The sequence below is a fragment of the Podarcis erhardii genome (genome assembly GCF_964252035.2).
Source record: "Podarcis erhardii genome assembly, chromosome: Z".
NCBI classification, from domain to species: Eukaryota; Metazoa; Chordata; class Lepidosauria; order Squamata; family Lacertidae; genus Podarcis; species Podarcis erhardii.
Genome location: NC_138504.1, coordinates 32,667,100 through 32,681,460, shown reverse-complemented (window position 1 = coordinate 32,681,460; position 14,361 = coordinate 32,667,100). Strand labels below are relative to the sequence as shown.

At 43.0% G+C, this 14,361-nt stretch overlaps 1 protein-coding gene across 3 annotated transcripts in view; it reads left to right on the top strand.

Moving 5' to 3' along the window:
* The first annotated feature begins 3,081 nt into the window (after positions 1 to 3,081).
* SNAPC4 (small nuclear RNA activating complex polypeptide 4) overlaps positions 3,082 to 14,361 on the top strand; it is a 32,051-nt gene continuing 20,771 nt past the window's right edge. Inside the window, exons 1-7 of one of the 3 annotated variants that reach the window (XM_081846903.1) lie at positions 3,082 to 3,147; positions 5,558 to 5,699; positions 6,655 to 6,695; positions 8,464 to 8,631; positions 9,903 to 10,028; positions 11,622 to 11,700; positions 13,488 to 13,569. In XM_081846903.1, coding sequence (XP_081703029.1) covers positions 5,567 to 5,699; positions 6,655 to 6,695; positions 8,464 to 8,631; positions 9,903 to 10,028; positions 11,622 to 11,700; positions 13,488 to 13,569 — 629 coding nt within the window. In that variant the 5' untranslated portion in view covers positions 3,082 to 3,147; positions 5,558 to 5,566. Of the gene's footprint in view, positions 3,148 to 3,296; positions 3,679 to 5,554; positions 5,700 to 6,654; positions 6,696 to 8,463; positions 8,632 to 9,902; positions 10,029 to 11,621; positions 11,701 to 13,487; positions 13,570 to 14,361 lie in introns of those variants that run through there. The other 2 variants (XM_081846901.1, XM_081846902.1) reach the window with 2 other exon arrangements.

Sequence of the window (14,361 nt, the reverse complement as noted above, 5' to 3'; positions counted from 1 at the left end):
ATGCCAGGTCAAATCCTCCATCCATGATCAAGTCATGGATGGCAGTGGTCTTAGCATTGATCTGGCATTGCACAGCAGCACCTACAGGTCATGTGGGTCTCACTTGTTGATCCCAGTATCCATCCAATCAAGACCAGACCCGGAGGCAGGGATAGTTCTCAAACAGTGACTAAATCTGCTTCCTTGGTAATGATATGGTCTGGTCTTAGCATAACTCCTCCTCCTACCTATGATCACTGAGATTGGTTGTCCCATACATTGTAATATATATTGTAATATATTGCCTGTAGGACCTGCTTTTCTTGTAGGGTATATTCCTTCTGAGTATTTAAGGCTGTTTCTTATTTTTACATAATACTATGCTATTTCAGTCCTAAAGAAACCCCCCCATGCACCTCTAGTGGTGTAACCCCAGAATTGCACAAAGTCTTCCTTTTATGAAAAGGTACTACTGTATTGCGCTTCTGTGCTCAATAGTGGTTCTTCTAATGCTGGTTCTGAGAAATGGTTGCTGGCTCTTAAGGGCTTCTGAATTGTTTCCTCAGGAACAAACCCTACACAAGTCCACTGGATGGTGCATTGTACACCTCTTTGGGCAATTTCTGTTTCCAAACTGGTGCCAAAGGTATAGCACTGCTTTGCTTAGGAGCACAGCTGAGAGGGGAGTCTTGTTGTCGGGGCAGTCCAGGACCTCCATATACATTGCCCAGGCTTGTTCCCTGGAGAGGTGTTATTTCAGTTTATTATGATGTTTAGCTGGTGATATATCCATTTTTAAGGAAATCAGCCCTGAGTGCTCACTGGAGTCGGACACGACTAAACAACAATAACATACTACAATATGGAAAAATAGACATTGCATAGCCCTAGTGAAGTTTGGTCCCCGCCCCCCCCCCCACTAGCAGCTTTACAATTTTAAGATACTAAGGAGAAATAAATTATGTAAAGTTGGCCCTGGATTATATATTGGTTCCCTTCCCCCACCCTGTCCGAAAAGTATATTCATTCATTTTTTAGATTTGGATCAAATTCTTCATCACCTGTCCTAGTGTTGTAAACAAAAATTGCCCTTTCCCTTATGGGGTGTCCAAGAGCCTATATAGAGTCCTCACATAGGCTCCCTATTGGTAGGAGAGAATAACAGAGGCCAACCTGAGAATATTGAGAAGCAAAGCAGCTATTAAGCTTGATCTTTATTGATCTGTTTCAACAGGGTGCTCCCCTCACCCGCAGGAGAGAGGAGGGACCCAGAAAAATGGCATGCAAGGCCTTATAAAGACTTTTGAAATTCCTATCCTGTAGATCAAGACCACCCCCAGAAACATCATACATACATCACAGAATGGGTGTAACCTAAGACCTCCCCTCAGATAAATCACACCTACATCACAGAAAAGTGTTTACCTCCTGTCTGGCAGGTTACTTGATTGGATCGCCTGGGGAGCCTGGCCATTCTTTTGTAGTGATAAATACTTAGTCACAGGCTCACACCCTATTCAAACACAGACATACCCTTAAGACAGGATTTGTGAAGGAAAAGACAATGGGGAGGCTTTTCTACTTTGACCTTGTAGAGAAAACATTTGCTCAGTTTAGGCATCAAAATGGCTTCAGGTCGGTCTTCCTGTGCTGATCTATGTACGTGTGGTTATGAACATTACCATATATCCAAGACCTCAAAATTCCTATCACACTAGGACCTTTTGCTTATGAATTAATTAAGGCAGCCAAGATAGCTTTGAGATTGTTCTGTGTAATGAAATAAAGTGTGTATTTTTTAACAGAATATTTCCTAATTTTGAATGGTGAAGGATTGGTTTTATGTTGAGTGTGGCCTGCTATGTATATGCACCTTAAAATTATTAAAAGAGGGTGACTGGCTAAGAGATCAAAATAATAAAATAAGCAGAGATCTTGACCACTCTGTGGCATATTGTTGACACCAACCGTCGCAGAAGCCTTCTCTATTAGCCTGAGGATTCCAGGAGTCAGATTATTCTTCCCACCACCCCTTGCCAAAAAAGAAAGTGTGCCAAGGAAGCTTCCTTGGAACCCTGGACCATTCCCTCACTTTCTGAATCTGGCCTACCTCACAAGGCTGTGGGGACACCACTTCAGCATCACCTTGGGCTCCTTGGAGGACAATAGTAATAATAGTAGTATAACAACAACAACAACAACAACAACAACAACAACAATAATATTTATATGCCACTCATTTAACTGGTTTGCCCCAGCAACTCTGGACAGCTCCCAACAGAATATTAAAACACAAAAAACCACAAAGATTAAAAACCTCGTACAGGGCTGCTTTCAGATGTCTTCTAAAAGTCAGGTAGTTGTTTATTTCCTTGACATCTGATGGGAGGACATTCCATAAGGTGGGCGCCAGCACCAACAAGGCCCTCTGCCTGGTTCCTGTAACCTCACTTCTTGAAATGAGCAGTGATATTTTAAATAATGAAATAATAAAAATCATGGTTAAAAGAAAACCAGTGGGGTGGGGTACTGCCTAATTATATGTTAATAAATTAGTTGTTTAATGATTAAGGAATAATTAAAATAGCATAATTAACAATTAAATAGCAATTGAAGCAATTAAAAAGAAAGGGACTCAACCTCTTAATACATTTTGAAGAGTCACAAATTACATGTACATTATGTACTGAACCTCATTTGTTGTAATGTTTTATTTTGAAATCTTTATATTTTAGTTTCCTTTTAATTATGTTGCTTTGAATGTATACGTTATATTTGACTTTCTCAGGTAATGTTTTATTCTGGGTTGTTTTAGTTGATATTTTAATGTAGCTTGAAAACCTTCTTAAAAATATAAAGCTGTATAGAAATGAAATGATGATAATGATAATAATAATAATAATAATTGTGGGGAGAAGGTGATCTGCGCAGTCGCTTCCTTCCCACCTGGAGCCCCCCCCCCGTTTCTTCCTGCCACTGCGCATGCGGGAGAAAAAGGGGCGGGATCTGCTGCTGCTGCGCCTTAGAGTTAGACACACCTTTTACTGAAGGAGGGGAGGGGTCAGAGCGACCTGCTCTCCTAATTGGCTGTAGTATTCACACGTGATACTGGCGCTTGCCTGGCTTCTCCTCCTATCAACCAAACTTCGCACTGCAGGCCAAGCTACGGTACTCTTTCTTTCCTTTTCCTTTTTCAAACTCAGTAGGCCACACGGTCATTAGGCAGAGCCGAGCACGTGGTACGTTCCTTGCTGCCCTGGCATTGGCTACGGCGCCAATGCGCGAGCGGGCATCTATTGGTTTGCCGGCAGAGCGGAAGGTGCGGGTCACGGCTGAACGGTTGTTGGGACGCTGAAGGTGTTCTGTTTTGCTTCCGGTTCAGGCAGGTCCTTGGTGGCAAGCACGCCGGTCTTCCCACTGCTGTCTTTTGTGGCTCTTCTGCGACCAGCCTTACTAGCCAGCCTGTGGCTAGTCAGAGCTCCTCTTAGGCGATCAGGACGAACAACTTTGGTTGCGAGAGGGAACAAATACCTCCCTGTGGATTGGTGCCTTGTCTGGCTTCATTGGCAGAGATGGTTACAGAGTGTCTCGGCTTGGGTTTAGCGTCCTTCCCCTCTTCAGCATAAGGGGCCCCCAGACGCCCCTGCTAGCCCAGTCTTTCGCTACTCCCTCCGGGCAGATGCTGCTTGTGAGAATGCGGTGAGTTAGAGGGCTTGCCTCTTGGTGCAAGCTGCCTGTGGGCAGAGGCTCCCCTTCCTAGCTGGTGCAGCTAAGACCTCCTCTGATCATCCAGGTTTTCTTGTCCTTGTGTGGTGTATTGGGTGCTGGGTATGCATCTAGTAGGAGACACATCATGCTCCTTCTGGGGTGGTTTGCCCACCTTTGGTCCCTACCCTGCACTCACACCTCTTCTCTGGTTCTTAGAAGCTGGCAGCATACAACAGTAGCTACCCACCATAAATGGCTTTGACTGGTGTGCTAAACCAGGTTAGGGTAGCCGATGGCACTCAAACCCTCTGCATGAGAACACAGGCTACCATGGGTTGAGCAGAAGAGACCAATATTGGGTCAAATGGACAAGAAGGCAATTTCCTGCACATGCTGTAGAGGGGAGTGAGTGGCAGACAATGCTCATCTGCCCCTGGGAAGGTAGCCCCTCTAGGAGAAGGAAAACTGAACCTAAACCTCTGCTGTCTTGTGGGATATTTTTGGGAGAATAAAAGGCTAAGGAGTAAACTGTACACAAGCTTGGAGTGGAGTCCCTAAGGTGGTTGTATTGCACCTTGTACTCCTCCTTTGGGCAACTCTTGCAGCCAAGTTGGTGCCAACTGTATTGCTCTGCTTTCTTTTGAACCACAGCAGTGAGACTGAGAGTGGGGTCATGTCATGTGGGCAGCCCAGGGCTTCCATACACACTGCCCAAGCTTGTGCCCCAGGAGATCACTTTCTAATGCAGCAGTTTGACTTCATCCCTTGAGGCACTATCTATTTTCTCTTGAGACAGACTGATGCCAATGTCTTGCCATTGCAAAGGGGCAAAGCGTGAAGGTTTTCGTGGGGCTTGCACTGCAGCTTGACATAGAGATGCTGCCAGTCAGTGCAGGCAGCACTCAGCTAAAGGAACCAAGGATCTGATTCAGCAAAAAGCAACTTCTTAGGCTGGTGTTTAAATTCAAACCATAACAACTGAAATCTTTAAAGTGGAAATTTACAACACATACTAGCAAAAGACTTCAGTTTCTGTCATCTCTGTGTAGGGCTGCAAAAAAACTGTTTGAAAACCTAGAGAGCTGCTGTCAGTTAGTGTAGTCAGTACTAGGATAGATGAGCTAGTGGTCTGACTTCATTTTTCCCCACTTTTAATTTGTATACCACGTTTCTGTATTGCTATACACAAGGCAGTTTACAAGTTGGAAGAACAAAAAAATACAACAAAATTACACACAATATTACACAATACAAGCAAGTCATAATAAAAATGTGATTTTAAAATAAACAACATATAAAATTAATATTCAGTAGAATATTCAGTAGAATATAGTAGTACATAATAACATTAACTCAAATTATCTCCAAATAATAATTAATTGGCAGCTTCTGACAATCCTGTGTTAAGTGAAAGTTACGTTATATTGACACCTGAGTCTTAACAATCATGCATTCATGTAGCATTTGTTCTGATTTACAGCATTTCTCTGTGGTCTTTTCTCAGCTGTGCTACGGGAGAGCCTTCCATACCTGGGATTGAACCTGAGTGCTCTACCACTGAGCTATGGGTACCGCCCACAATGAAAGCCAAGTCCTTCAGAAACTAAAATCCCCCCCCCCAAACGACATGCATAAAGCAACTTCTCATGTTCCTATTGCAGATCAGTGCTTCTGGTACTGCTTAATGTGTAGGAGGACTTAAGTGTGCACAGATTCATAGAACCAAAGAATTGCAGAGTTAGGAGAGACCCCCATCAGCCATCTAGTCCAGCCCCCTGCAATACAGGAATCGCTGCTAATGAATGTTTCTTTTGAATCTGATCTTTTATTTATAGTTCTTTTTTTTGTCTTTATCTCTTCTTGGTAGCAGATATAAGTGATGGATGTAGAAGCAGAAAGAGAGAAAATCCGTTGGGAGATTGAAGAGCTGGAAAGGAGCCTGGGCCCCAATGTCGCAAGCATCGAGTCCCAAGTCTCAAGCTCTAGTCCTGAGTTGGTCTCTGACATTGAAGGTGCAATGCTTGTTGAGTGTTTCTTATGTCTTCTACAATCCTCATTTATTTATAAAAATATTTCTATTACCACAGTGTAATATATTAAATATATTAAAGTGGTTTATAACAAAAAAAAATACATTAAACCCATAAAAGATTAATGATAGACATCAGATAATCATTGTAGAAGGATGTTGTCTTAATTGCCTGTGTAGTAGGCCTGGTGGAATAGAAAGGTTTTCAGCAGCTGCCACATCTCTAGTGGCAGAGAGTTTCGTAGGACTCAATTGATGACACTCAAAACTCCTTGTTGTCAAATGAGCCTCACCAATTCAGGGAACAACCAACAAAGCTGTAGCGGGTGATCTCTGTGATTCAGCTGGGATATTATAAAGGTTTGGGTGATCCCTGAGGTACCTTGGACCTAAGTGACTCAGGGCTTTGTAAATTAATACAAGGACCTTGAGGCTACCTTGGTAGTAGGTGGGAGTTTGTGGGATTTTAGTTCAAATACATCCAGAATACCACCACAGTTGTTCATCATCATGTCATTCTTCATCATGCCATTTATCTATGCATGCAGAAGGCCTCAGGTTCAATCCCCACATGAGCCCGGGAATGTCCACTGCCTACAATCATAAATGTTTATCTGATAGTAGCCCTCAGAGTGCTTCTCACATGCATCTTAAGTTTGCACTCACCTTTGTTTTTAAACATGGGCCTTACCGACAAATATGATCTGATTAATCCTTACAGCAAGCCTGTAGGATATGCTGTTGTTAGCCTCCCTGTGTAGCACATTATGGCTTTTCTAACGCTATCCACAAGTTGCAATGTGAACCTACTTAGTACATTATCTTAACCACTACACACCAAGAGTCTCACAGTTAGGCTGCCTTCCTGCCATGACTGTTTGAAATTTTTGCTTTCTTTGCCTGTATTCTGTCTAATATTTCTTTTCATTTCCTGTCAGATGACCTTGATGATGATGATTCCGATACTCATGACAATATGGCAAGTACCTGGTTCAAATATTATCTTCCTGTTTTGGAGGTTTATATGTTACATACACAATCACATCCTTTTTTGTTGTTGTTAAAAAGTTAGTCTCCATGTGCACAAAGGACTTTGCCCTTCTTTGTGGAAGTTCCATCTAGGCCCCACTAAGCTGTTATTAAATTCCAGTTCACTTTTCTGCTCATGAGATCACTTGTGAGAAGAAACATGAAATGTGTCTCAAGCTCTGTGCTTTTTGAAAGGAAAGGGTGGCCTAGAAATTTAACTGGATATTTAATAAATACATAAGCAGGGCACTGGGCCTTTCAGTGAAAAAGGCTCCCAAAGTGGCTTGCGTATAATTTATTTACAGGTAACTTGCATGTTATGTTACATTCTTAGTCTTCATGCTTATAAACAAAATTACATAAATCCAGAACTTCCCCTAGAAAACCATTTAAAAACTATTTAAAAACTCACTGCAGTTACCATTGAGGGGTGAATGCAGTTCTTAGTCTTCCTCTTCTCCCTCACGGGATGCTACTGCAGATGTTACAAGGACCAGGAGGGTTGACTGATAGCTAGAAGACATGCTTGGCTGTAGTTCAGATCCAGAGGTGGGTTGTGTGGATACATCTGTTGCTGTTATTGCTGGTTTATTTGTGAGGAACAGTCAAACATTCAGAGTATCTGTAATCTAGTCCAGCTCTATGCAATGCAGAAACGACAGCATATATCCCTCTATGTGTGTGTGTGTGTGTAGTCATTTTGGCAGAAGCTTCACAGGAACAAAAAAAAGATGAATGAGTTGCATTGCAGGGGGTTAGACTAGATGACCCTCAGGGTCCCTTTCAACACTTTAATTCAATGATTCTATGCTGCAAGAAAATAGTATTTTTATTTGGTACAGTTATTAAGGTGTATATAAAGAGAGAGAACAATTATAACAACAGATGACAATTAAAGCAAAATGATAAAACTGGCATGTAGACCAAGTCTAGTTGCATGTGGGATAAAATAAAATAAAAATCCAAGAAAGGGCTATCAGTGTTATTAAATTATCAGATCTAGTTCCAGATTTGCCAGGCTTTCATTGAAGGTTGTCTTGCAAGTGTAGATGTCGTAAAAGAATGCCAGATCATATAAAAAGTGTCTGGCAGTTAGTTCTGTATCTCAGATTAGGCGTAATTTTGTTCATTCTAGCTATCTTCCAGAGTCAGGGATATTGAGCTCCCAGTGTAAGATTTGGGGCTGTTTTCCATAGAGTTGCCATGATAGTTTGAGCTGGCAAGGTCATATATAAGACCTTTTGCCAATATATCTACATTGGCATCATCAGAAGAATTCACAAAATTTAATTTTGCACAACAAGCCATAGTGTCTTTGGTATATTTATTTCTATGAAAATCAAATCCCCTAAATCTTGCACCAACTTATATTTCCACTATACGTGATAAGATGTTCCAAGTTTATTGCAGCCCCTCTGGTAACTAAGCAATACACTAGCACCCCGGCGTACATTACCCTCAGGTAACGTAAGCTTCGGGTTGTGAAAGCAGAAAACCCAGAAGTGTTTCGCCGTGTGCGTATGCGCAGAAGCGGTCCCTCTGGTTGCGGAAACCTCGGGAGAAAACATTTGCAAAGGAAGGTGATACTGTCTGTAGGAATTTCAAGGGCCATGCCCTTGATGCATCCAACTAAATCTAATTGCCCGTCTCTCTACCTTCTGTAAAGTCTGTTTTTTCCAGCCATCTGATCAACTCTTCCTTTTCTCCTTCTGGATCAGGAGGTAGACCTCGATGGGGAGAAAGGTGCTGGAGTGGGGAGTGAAGTGGACATCCATCTCCCTCAGTCCCTGGAGACCTGCCTGCACATGAACATGGTTTACCAGGAGGTGATTCAGGAGAAGATTGAGGAGATCACCCTCTGGCTGGCCCAGAACAGAGAGCAGCAGGTCAGTGTTGTGGTGGGGCTGCTTTAAGAATACTCTGGAATGTTTCAGCTCTCTCTGGGGGTTTGTGGAGTTGTGTTGTAGCCTGAACAAAGCAGATTGAAAATAAAATTGCCAATATAGTAATACAAATCTGTGGTGCAGCCAGATTTGGAAGGCTGGTCACCTCACCTCAAAAAGAACATTGCAGAGTTGGAAAAGCTTCAGAAAATTGTGACCCAAATGATCAAGGGGGAATGGAGCGATACCCTTATGAGCAAAGGTTGGGACCTTTTAGTTTAGAAAAAAGGTGAGGAAGAGGCGACATGATAGAAGTTTATAAAATTTGCAGTGCATGGAGCAAGTGGATGAGAAGAGTTTTACTCCTCTCTCATAACACTGGAATTTGTTGACATCCAAGGAAGTTTAATGCTGGAAAGTTCAGGAAATATAACAGAAGTGACTTCTTCACTGCAGCACAGGGTTAAATTTTCTCCAGCAGGAGACAGTGATGGCTTTAAAACAGGTCTGGACAAATTAATGGAGGAGCAGAACGTTCTCAGTGGCTACTAGCCATGGTGGCTATGCTCTGCCATCACAGTTGTGCCTCTGAGTTTATTTATTTATTATTTATTTATTAAATTTATATACACACTTCACCAAAATATCTCAGGGCAGCTCACACAATTAAAAAAAACCTAGATAAAAGCACTAATAAATAGTTAAAACAGAAACAACAAAACAATAAGTGCCTAAGAGCTTGCTGGATCAGGCCAATGGCCCAACTCTGCAAGCACCCTCATCTCACTGTGGCCAACCAGATGCCTGCAGGAAACCCAGGAAGCACATTGTGTTCAGTGAACGAGACCTGTGTGTAGCTATAAATAAATATTTTGTGCTATCAATTCCCTTACATTTTCACTAGTAGGAATGCATACAAATATTTTAATGGAATATCTAATATGACTGAATCACATTCATCTTTTGGGTTAATTAATAAAACTCAGTAGTTTGATTGGATTTTGAATGATTGTGCAATTGTTACTGTTTTGAATCTTACTGTGCTATCTTCCTTAGCGGGTCATGCAAGCTGCTCTTCCGAATAATTCTTTTTATAGGGTAGGAGGCAGTGGGGTTGAGTTTATGGAACCAAGGGGGTAGTGGCCCCAAAAGGTTTCAGAACCGCTTCCCTAAATTTCTTGCATTGCAGGGGGTTGGACTCGATGACCCTTGGTGCACTTTCAACCCTACAATTCTATTCTTCTTCTTCTGTCTCTCTTTTCAATGCCTTGCAGGAAAAGCTGACATGGGAGCTGGCTGGGACAAGAGGCACTAAGTCAAGCGACAGCAAATCCTTGCCAGCAAATTTGTTTCTGGGCCATTTCATGAAGCCGTACTTCAAGGACATGACGTCAGGGTTCGTAAGTATCCATTGCTGGCCTCTCTTCCTCCTGGGGATAGAGGTGGACAACCCTGTCTCCTTCCCTAGTTTCCAGCCCCCTTGTCTTATGGCAAGATTGACTGATTGATTACGTTCATATCCCACCATTTCTCCAAAGAGCTCAAGTTGGGATATGCATTTCTTGCCCCTCTCCATTTTATCCTCACAACAACTCTGTGAGGTATGTGAGGCCAAGGCAGTCCTTGTCCCCAGGCCACACGCAGTGTGATTCAAGGACGAGTGAGGATTTGAACCCTGCTCTCTACCAGGTCCTAGTCCTCATGTAATTCCCACAACAAGCCTGTGAGGTAGGTTAGTTTGAGAGACTGACTAGTCCAAGGTCAAATCCAGTGAACTTCATGACAGATTGGCCATTTGAACCCTGCTCTGTCCCAGTTCATAGTCTTCATTTAATCCCTGCAACAGCCCTTCAAACTAGGCTAGACTGAGTGAAGGAGTAGACAAACATCACCTATTGTTTCATGACAGAGTGGGGGACTTCAATCCTGGTCTTCCAGGTCCTAGCCCAGTGCTCTAATTACCATGCATCTTGGAAGATGAAGTGGCCAAATTCTGGTTGATGCTTGATACTGCTCTTTGTTTGCAATCTGGACTTGTTTTTAACCAGATACCAATGAGCTCATTTATAGCAGGGGGACTGACTTGAGACCTTCCAGTTTTTGCTGGACTTCCCCTCATTGCCCCTGATCTCTGGCCATGCCAGCTGCAGGGGCTGATGGGAGTTGTAGTGCAGCAACACATAGAATAGGATATGCTCCCCCCATATACACCCACTTGACTGCTTTGATCAGGAGAGCTGGCCCTGTTACAGTAACCCTGTAATCCCTGTTCCATATCTGCAATATATCCATCCTTTACTGTGACGGTGCCTACACTTGGGAATTCCCTGCCCATTGACATCAGACAGGTGTTTCCCTGTATTCTTTTCAGTGCCCACTAAAAAACTTTTTTGCTTAGGCAAGCCCACCCAGATTTTTGGAAATCTGATAGAAGTTTGAATCTGTTTTTAGTCTATCACTGTTTTAACTTTTGGAAAGTGTTAAATTCTTCTTATTTATAATTTTAATGGTTTTTTTTTTTTTTTGTAAACTGCTTTGAGGTTTGTTTGTTTGTTTGTTTGTTTACATTCAAGCAGCACTTTTTTAAAACAAACAAATACAGTCATAGCTTGGATTGAAGTAGCTTCGGGATGAATATTTTCGAGTTGCGCTCTGCAGCGACCCGGAAGTAACGGAGTGCGTTACTTCCGAGTTTTGCCGCTTGCACATGCGCAGACGCTAAAATGACGTCATGCACAGAAGCGGCGAAACGCGGCACACGCAGACACGCAGTCACGTCTTACATTTACTTCAGGATGCGAACGGGGCTCTGAAACGGATCCCGTTCGTATCCAGAGCAACCCATGACCCATGCAGATACTTTTTACACTATGCACACTTTTGAAAACCACCAGTGGGGCTTGTCTGACAACAGAGATTGAGGACCAAAGTGGTATTTTTCTGTAACATCTGTAGTGCCCTTTCTCTCTCCCTCTCCCCCTCCCCCTCTTTAGGGCCCTCCTGCCAACAGTGACGCCAGGGAAAAAGCAAAACAAGGCATCAAGTCTTTTGCGGAGCTGCTCACTATCAAATGTAAGAGGGATTTGGGGGGCTACCACAACATACTTATTTTAGGTTTGAATTGATTGAAACCTTCAGCATGAGCTGACTTGGTTTCTGGAACCATGGAATTGTAGAGTTAAAAGAGGGCCGCCCCCCACCCCCACCCCAAGAGTCATCTATCCCAATTCCCTGCAATGCCGGAATCGCAGCTCAAGAATCCGTGACAGGTGACCAACCAGCTTTTCAAAACTCCAGCAAAGGAGAGAGCCCACCACCTTCTTTCTCTGTTTCCAACAAATAGAAGTCAAGGGAGCGAATGACGATGGTTGGAGTTTTCCTATCAGCAGCAAGACGTCTAGTCCACTGGGGAAATGGGGCAAATAACCCACCAACCTCAGTCTGTCCTTGGTCAGCCCCCACCTGCTTGCCTTATAGCAGCAGCTTGGGGTGGGGTGCTGTTGTTGGGTAAATTTATAAAGGGTGTGCCCCAGTTGGGGTTCCCAAAGGAACACCAAATAGACACAGACTTTAAATGTGAAAAAAATAAATATTAGGCCTTTATTGATCCAAACGTATGTAGGAGTCAGTCTCCTGAAAAAACTAGGAGCAGGCTGCGATTTCCATGCTCTTAAATCTAGTCTGTTGTACACTGCTAAGCTACACATGTAATTACAAAATAACCAAATGATTACAACAATTTTTCCCATCCAACATACTCTCATCATTCTTAAACCACTCAATAGATCCTTTGGCTCTTTTCACCTGCCCACCCCAACCTTCTCATCTATGACTTACAGCAGAATGTTGGAAGAATTTATATACAGTTCCCCAAAGGAATGCCAGTAGACACAGGCTTTAAGTGAGAGATTAGGCCTTATTAATACAAATATACATAGGGTTAGCCTTCTGAAAAATCAGAAAGAGGCTGCCCTTGGATGCTTCTATACGTGTCCAGCTACACAGCTGATGACTACTTAATCAATCAGACAATTTCAGCAATTCTTCCCTTCACAGTTAAACAGTTACAACATGTTGGCATCATTATTAAACCTCTCAGAGATTGTTTGGCTGTTGTGAGCAGTGCAACCCAACCTTCTCATTCTATTGCTAACACCAGAATGTTAGAGGAATTTGTAAAGGGTGCTCCCTGACCCACGTTCCCCAAAGAAACGCCGGTAGATACATGTTTTAAATGAAAAACTGCTTTCGGTTATCTATGTTGATATCTTTGTTCTCTTCTTGACCCAGGACTTAGTGTAACTACTATGATTGGCTGATCTGCTAGTATTTTGTTCTCTTATTGTTGTATCTTATCTGTTTACCTTCCATTCCTTTCAGTAGTGCTATAAGCTGTAACAGTACACAGTTGTGTGCACATTTCTACTTAAAAAGAGTCTGTCTGTTCTATTAGGAAAGGTTTAGTAAAGCTCACACACAGATTTCAGGCTGTCAAGCTCTAGCTGCCCAAAATGAATTCAGGGATGGAATAAGAATGGGGAGATACTCCTACAATCATGGACCCACCTGCCAGCTTCCCCTTCTCAGCCCCAGTGTTGCCCCCTCAGCTGGGAGGAGGAGGATGGGGGCAAAGCTAGATTGAGTTGGTTCCACTCTCATTGGCTTGGGCTCCCTGTCTTCCACCCCGCTAATCCCAAAGAAGAACGCAGCTACTACTGAGAGAGAGATGGGGACAGACTAGAGAGAGTAGACTCTGCCTTTTGTTGGCTATGGCTTCACCTCCCCTTGGACTCCTGGCCTTCCTTCCTGCTACTTGGTGACCTTCTGTAACACCTCCCCCCCACCTTGGTCTTCCATAGGGAAAAGCCAAGAGAAGCTGCTGCTCCGTCAGTCTGTCATGAGTGACCAATTGCAGCACCTGCTTCAGCCCAAGCTCTTGAAGTAAGTACAGAAGGGGGCTCCCGCAAAACGCTCCCCTTTCCCAAAGAAGTGGAGCTGGGAGAGCAAAGTATTCTGTGCTGAATCAGGGCCTTTGTTCCATCTAGCCCAGAAGTATCTTGATTTTCCAATTCTTGTTACCTCTTAGTTGTCTTTATTTGTTCAAAAACGTTTGGATAGTTGACTTGTGGCTTATGGAGGGGTTACGTTCTGGGGATATCACATGAAGGTGGAATCCCATATAGCACAAAACAACCCTTTGAAAACCGGGAAATGGCCATTTTAAAACATTGGACAGCGCTTAACTGCTTTTAAGCTCTCCACCTTGCTTCCTGGGTTCTGGCTGTCTGAGTTCCTGCGAGATCCCTCAATAGTCTCCCAGAGCCTGGCAAGCAAATCTGAGAGCTTAAAAGTTCTTTCCGCACCTGGAAAACTGACATGGAAAGAGCTTTTCAGTTCTCTGCCTTCTGTGTATTTGATTTGTGCAATTTTAGATTTGTAAAGTTGAAATCACACAGGTTAAATGTGGCTAATTTGTGAGTCATCTATACCTTGCCGTTCCTCATAGTTCAGACACAGTGGGGCTATGCTTTCGTCTTTGACAAAAATAGCATTTGCCTCGTGAATATTTGAGGCTGATGCTCATTTCTTTGTAGCAACACAAAACCCCAAGGTTTCTAGGTTAAAAATGAATTTTCCTTATATGAGACACTCCTTAGCTTTGACCTGTGTGCAAAGGAACCGAAATTGAACTTGACATGAATTTTAGGGCGTGGCTGAGAGATACAAAGTTTG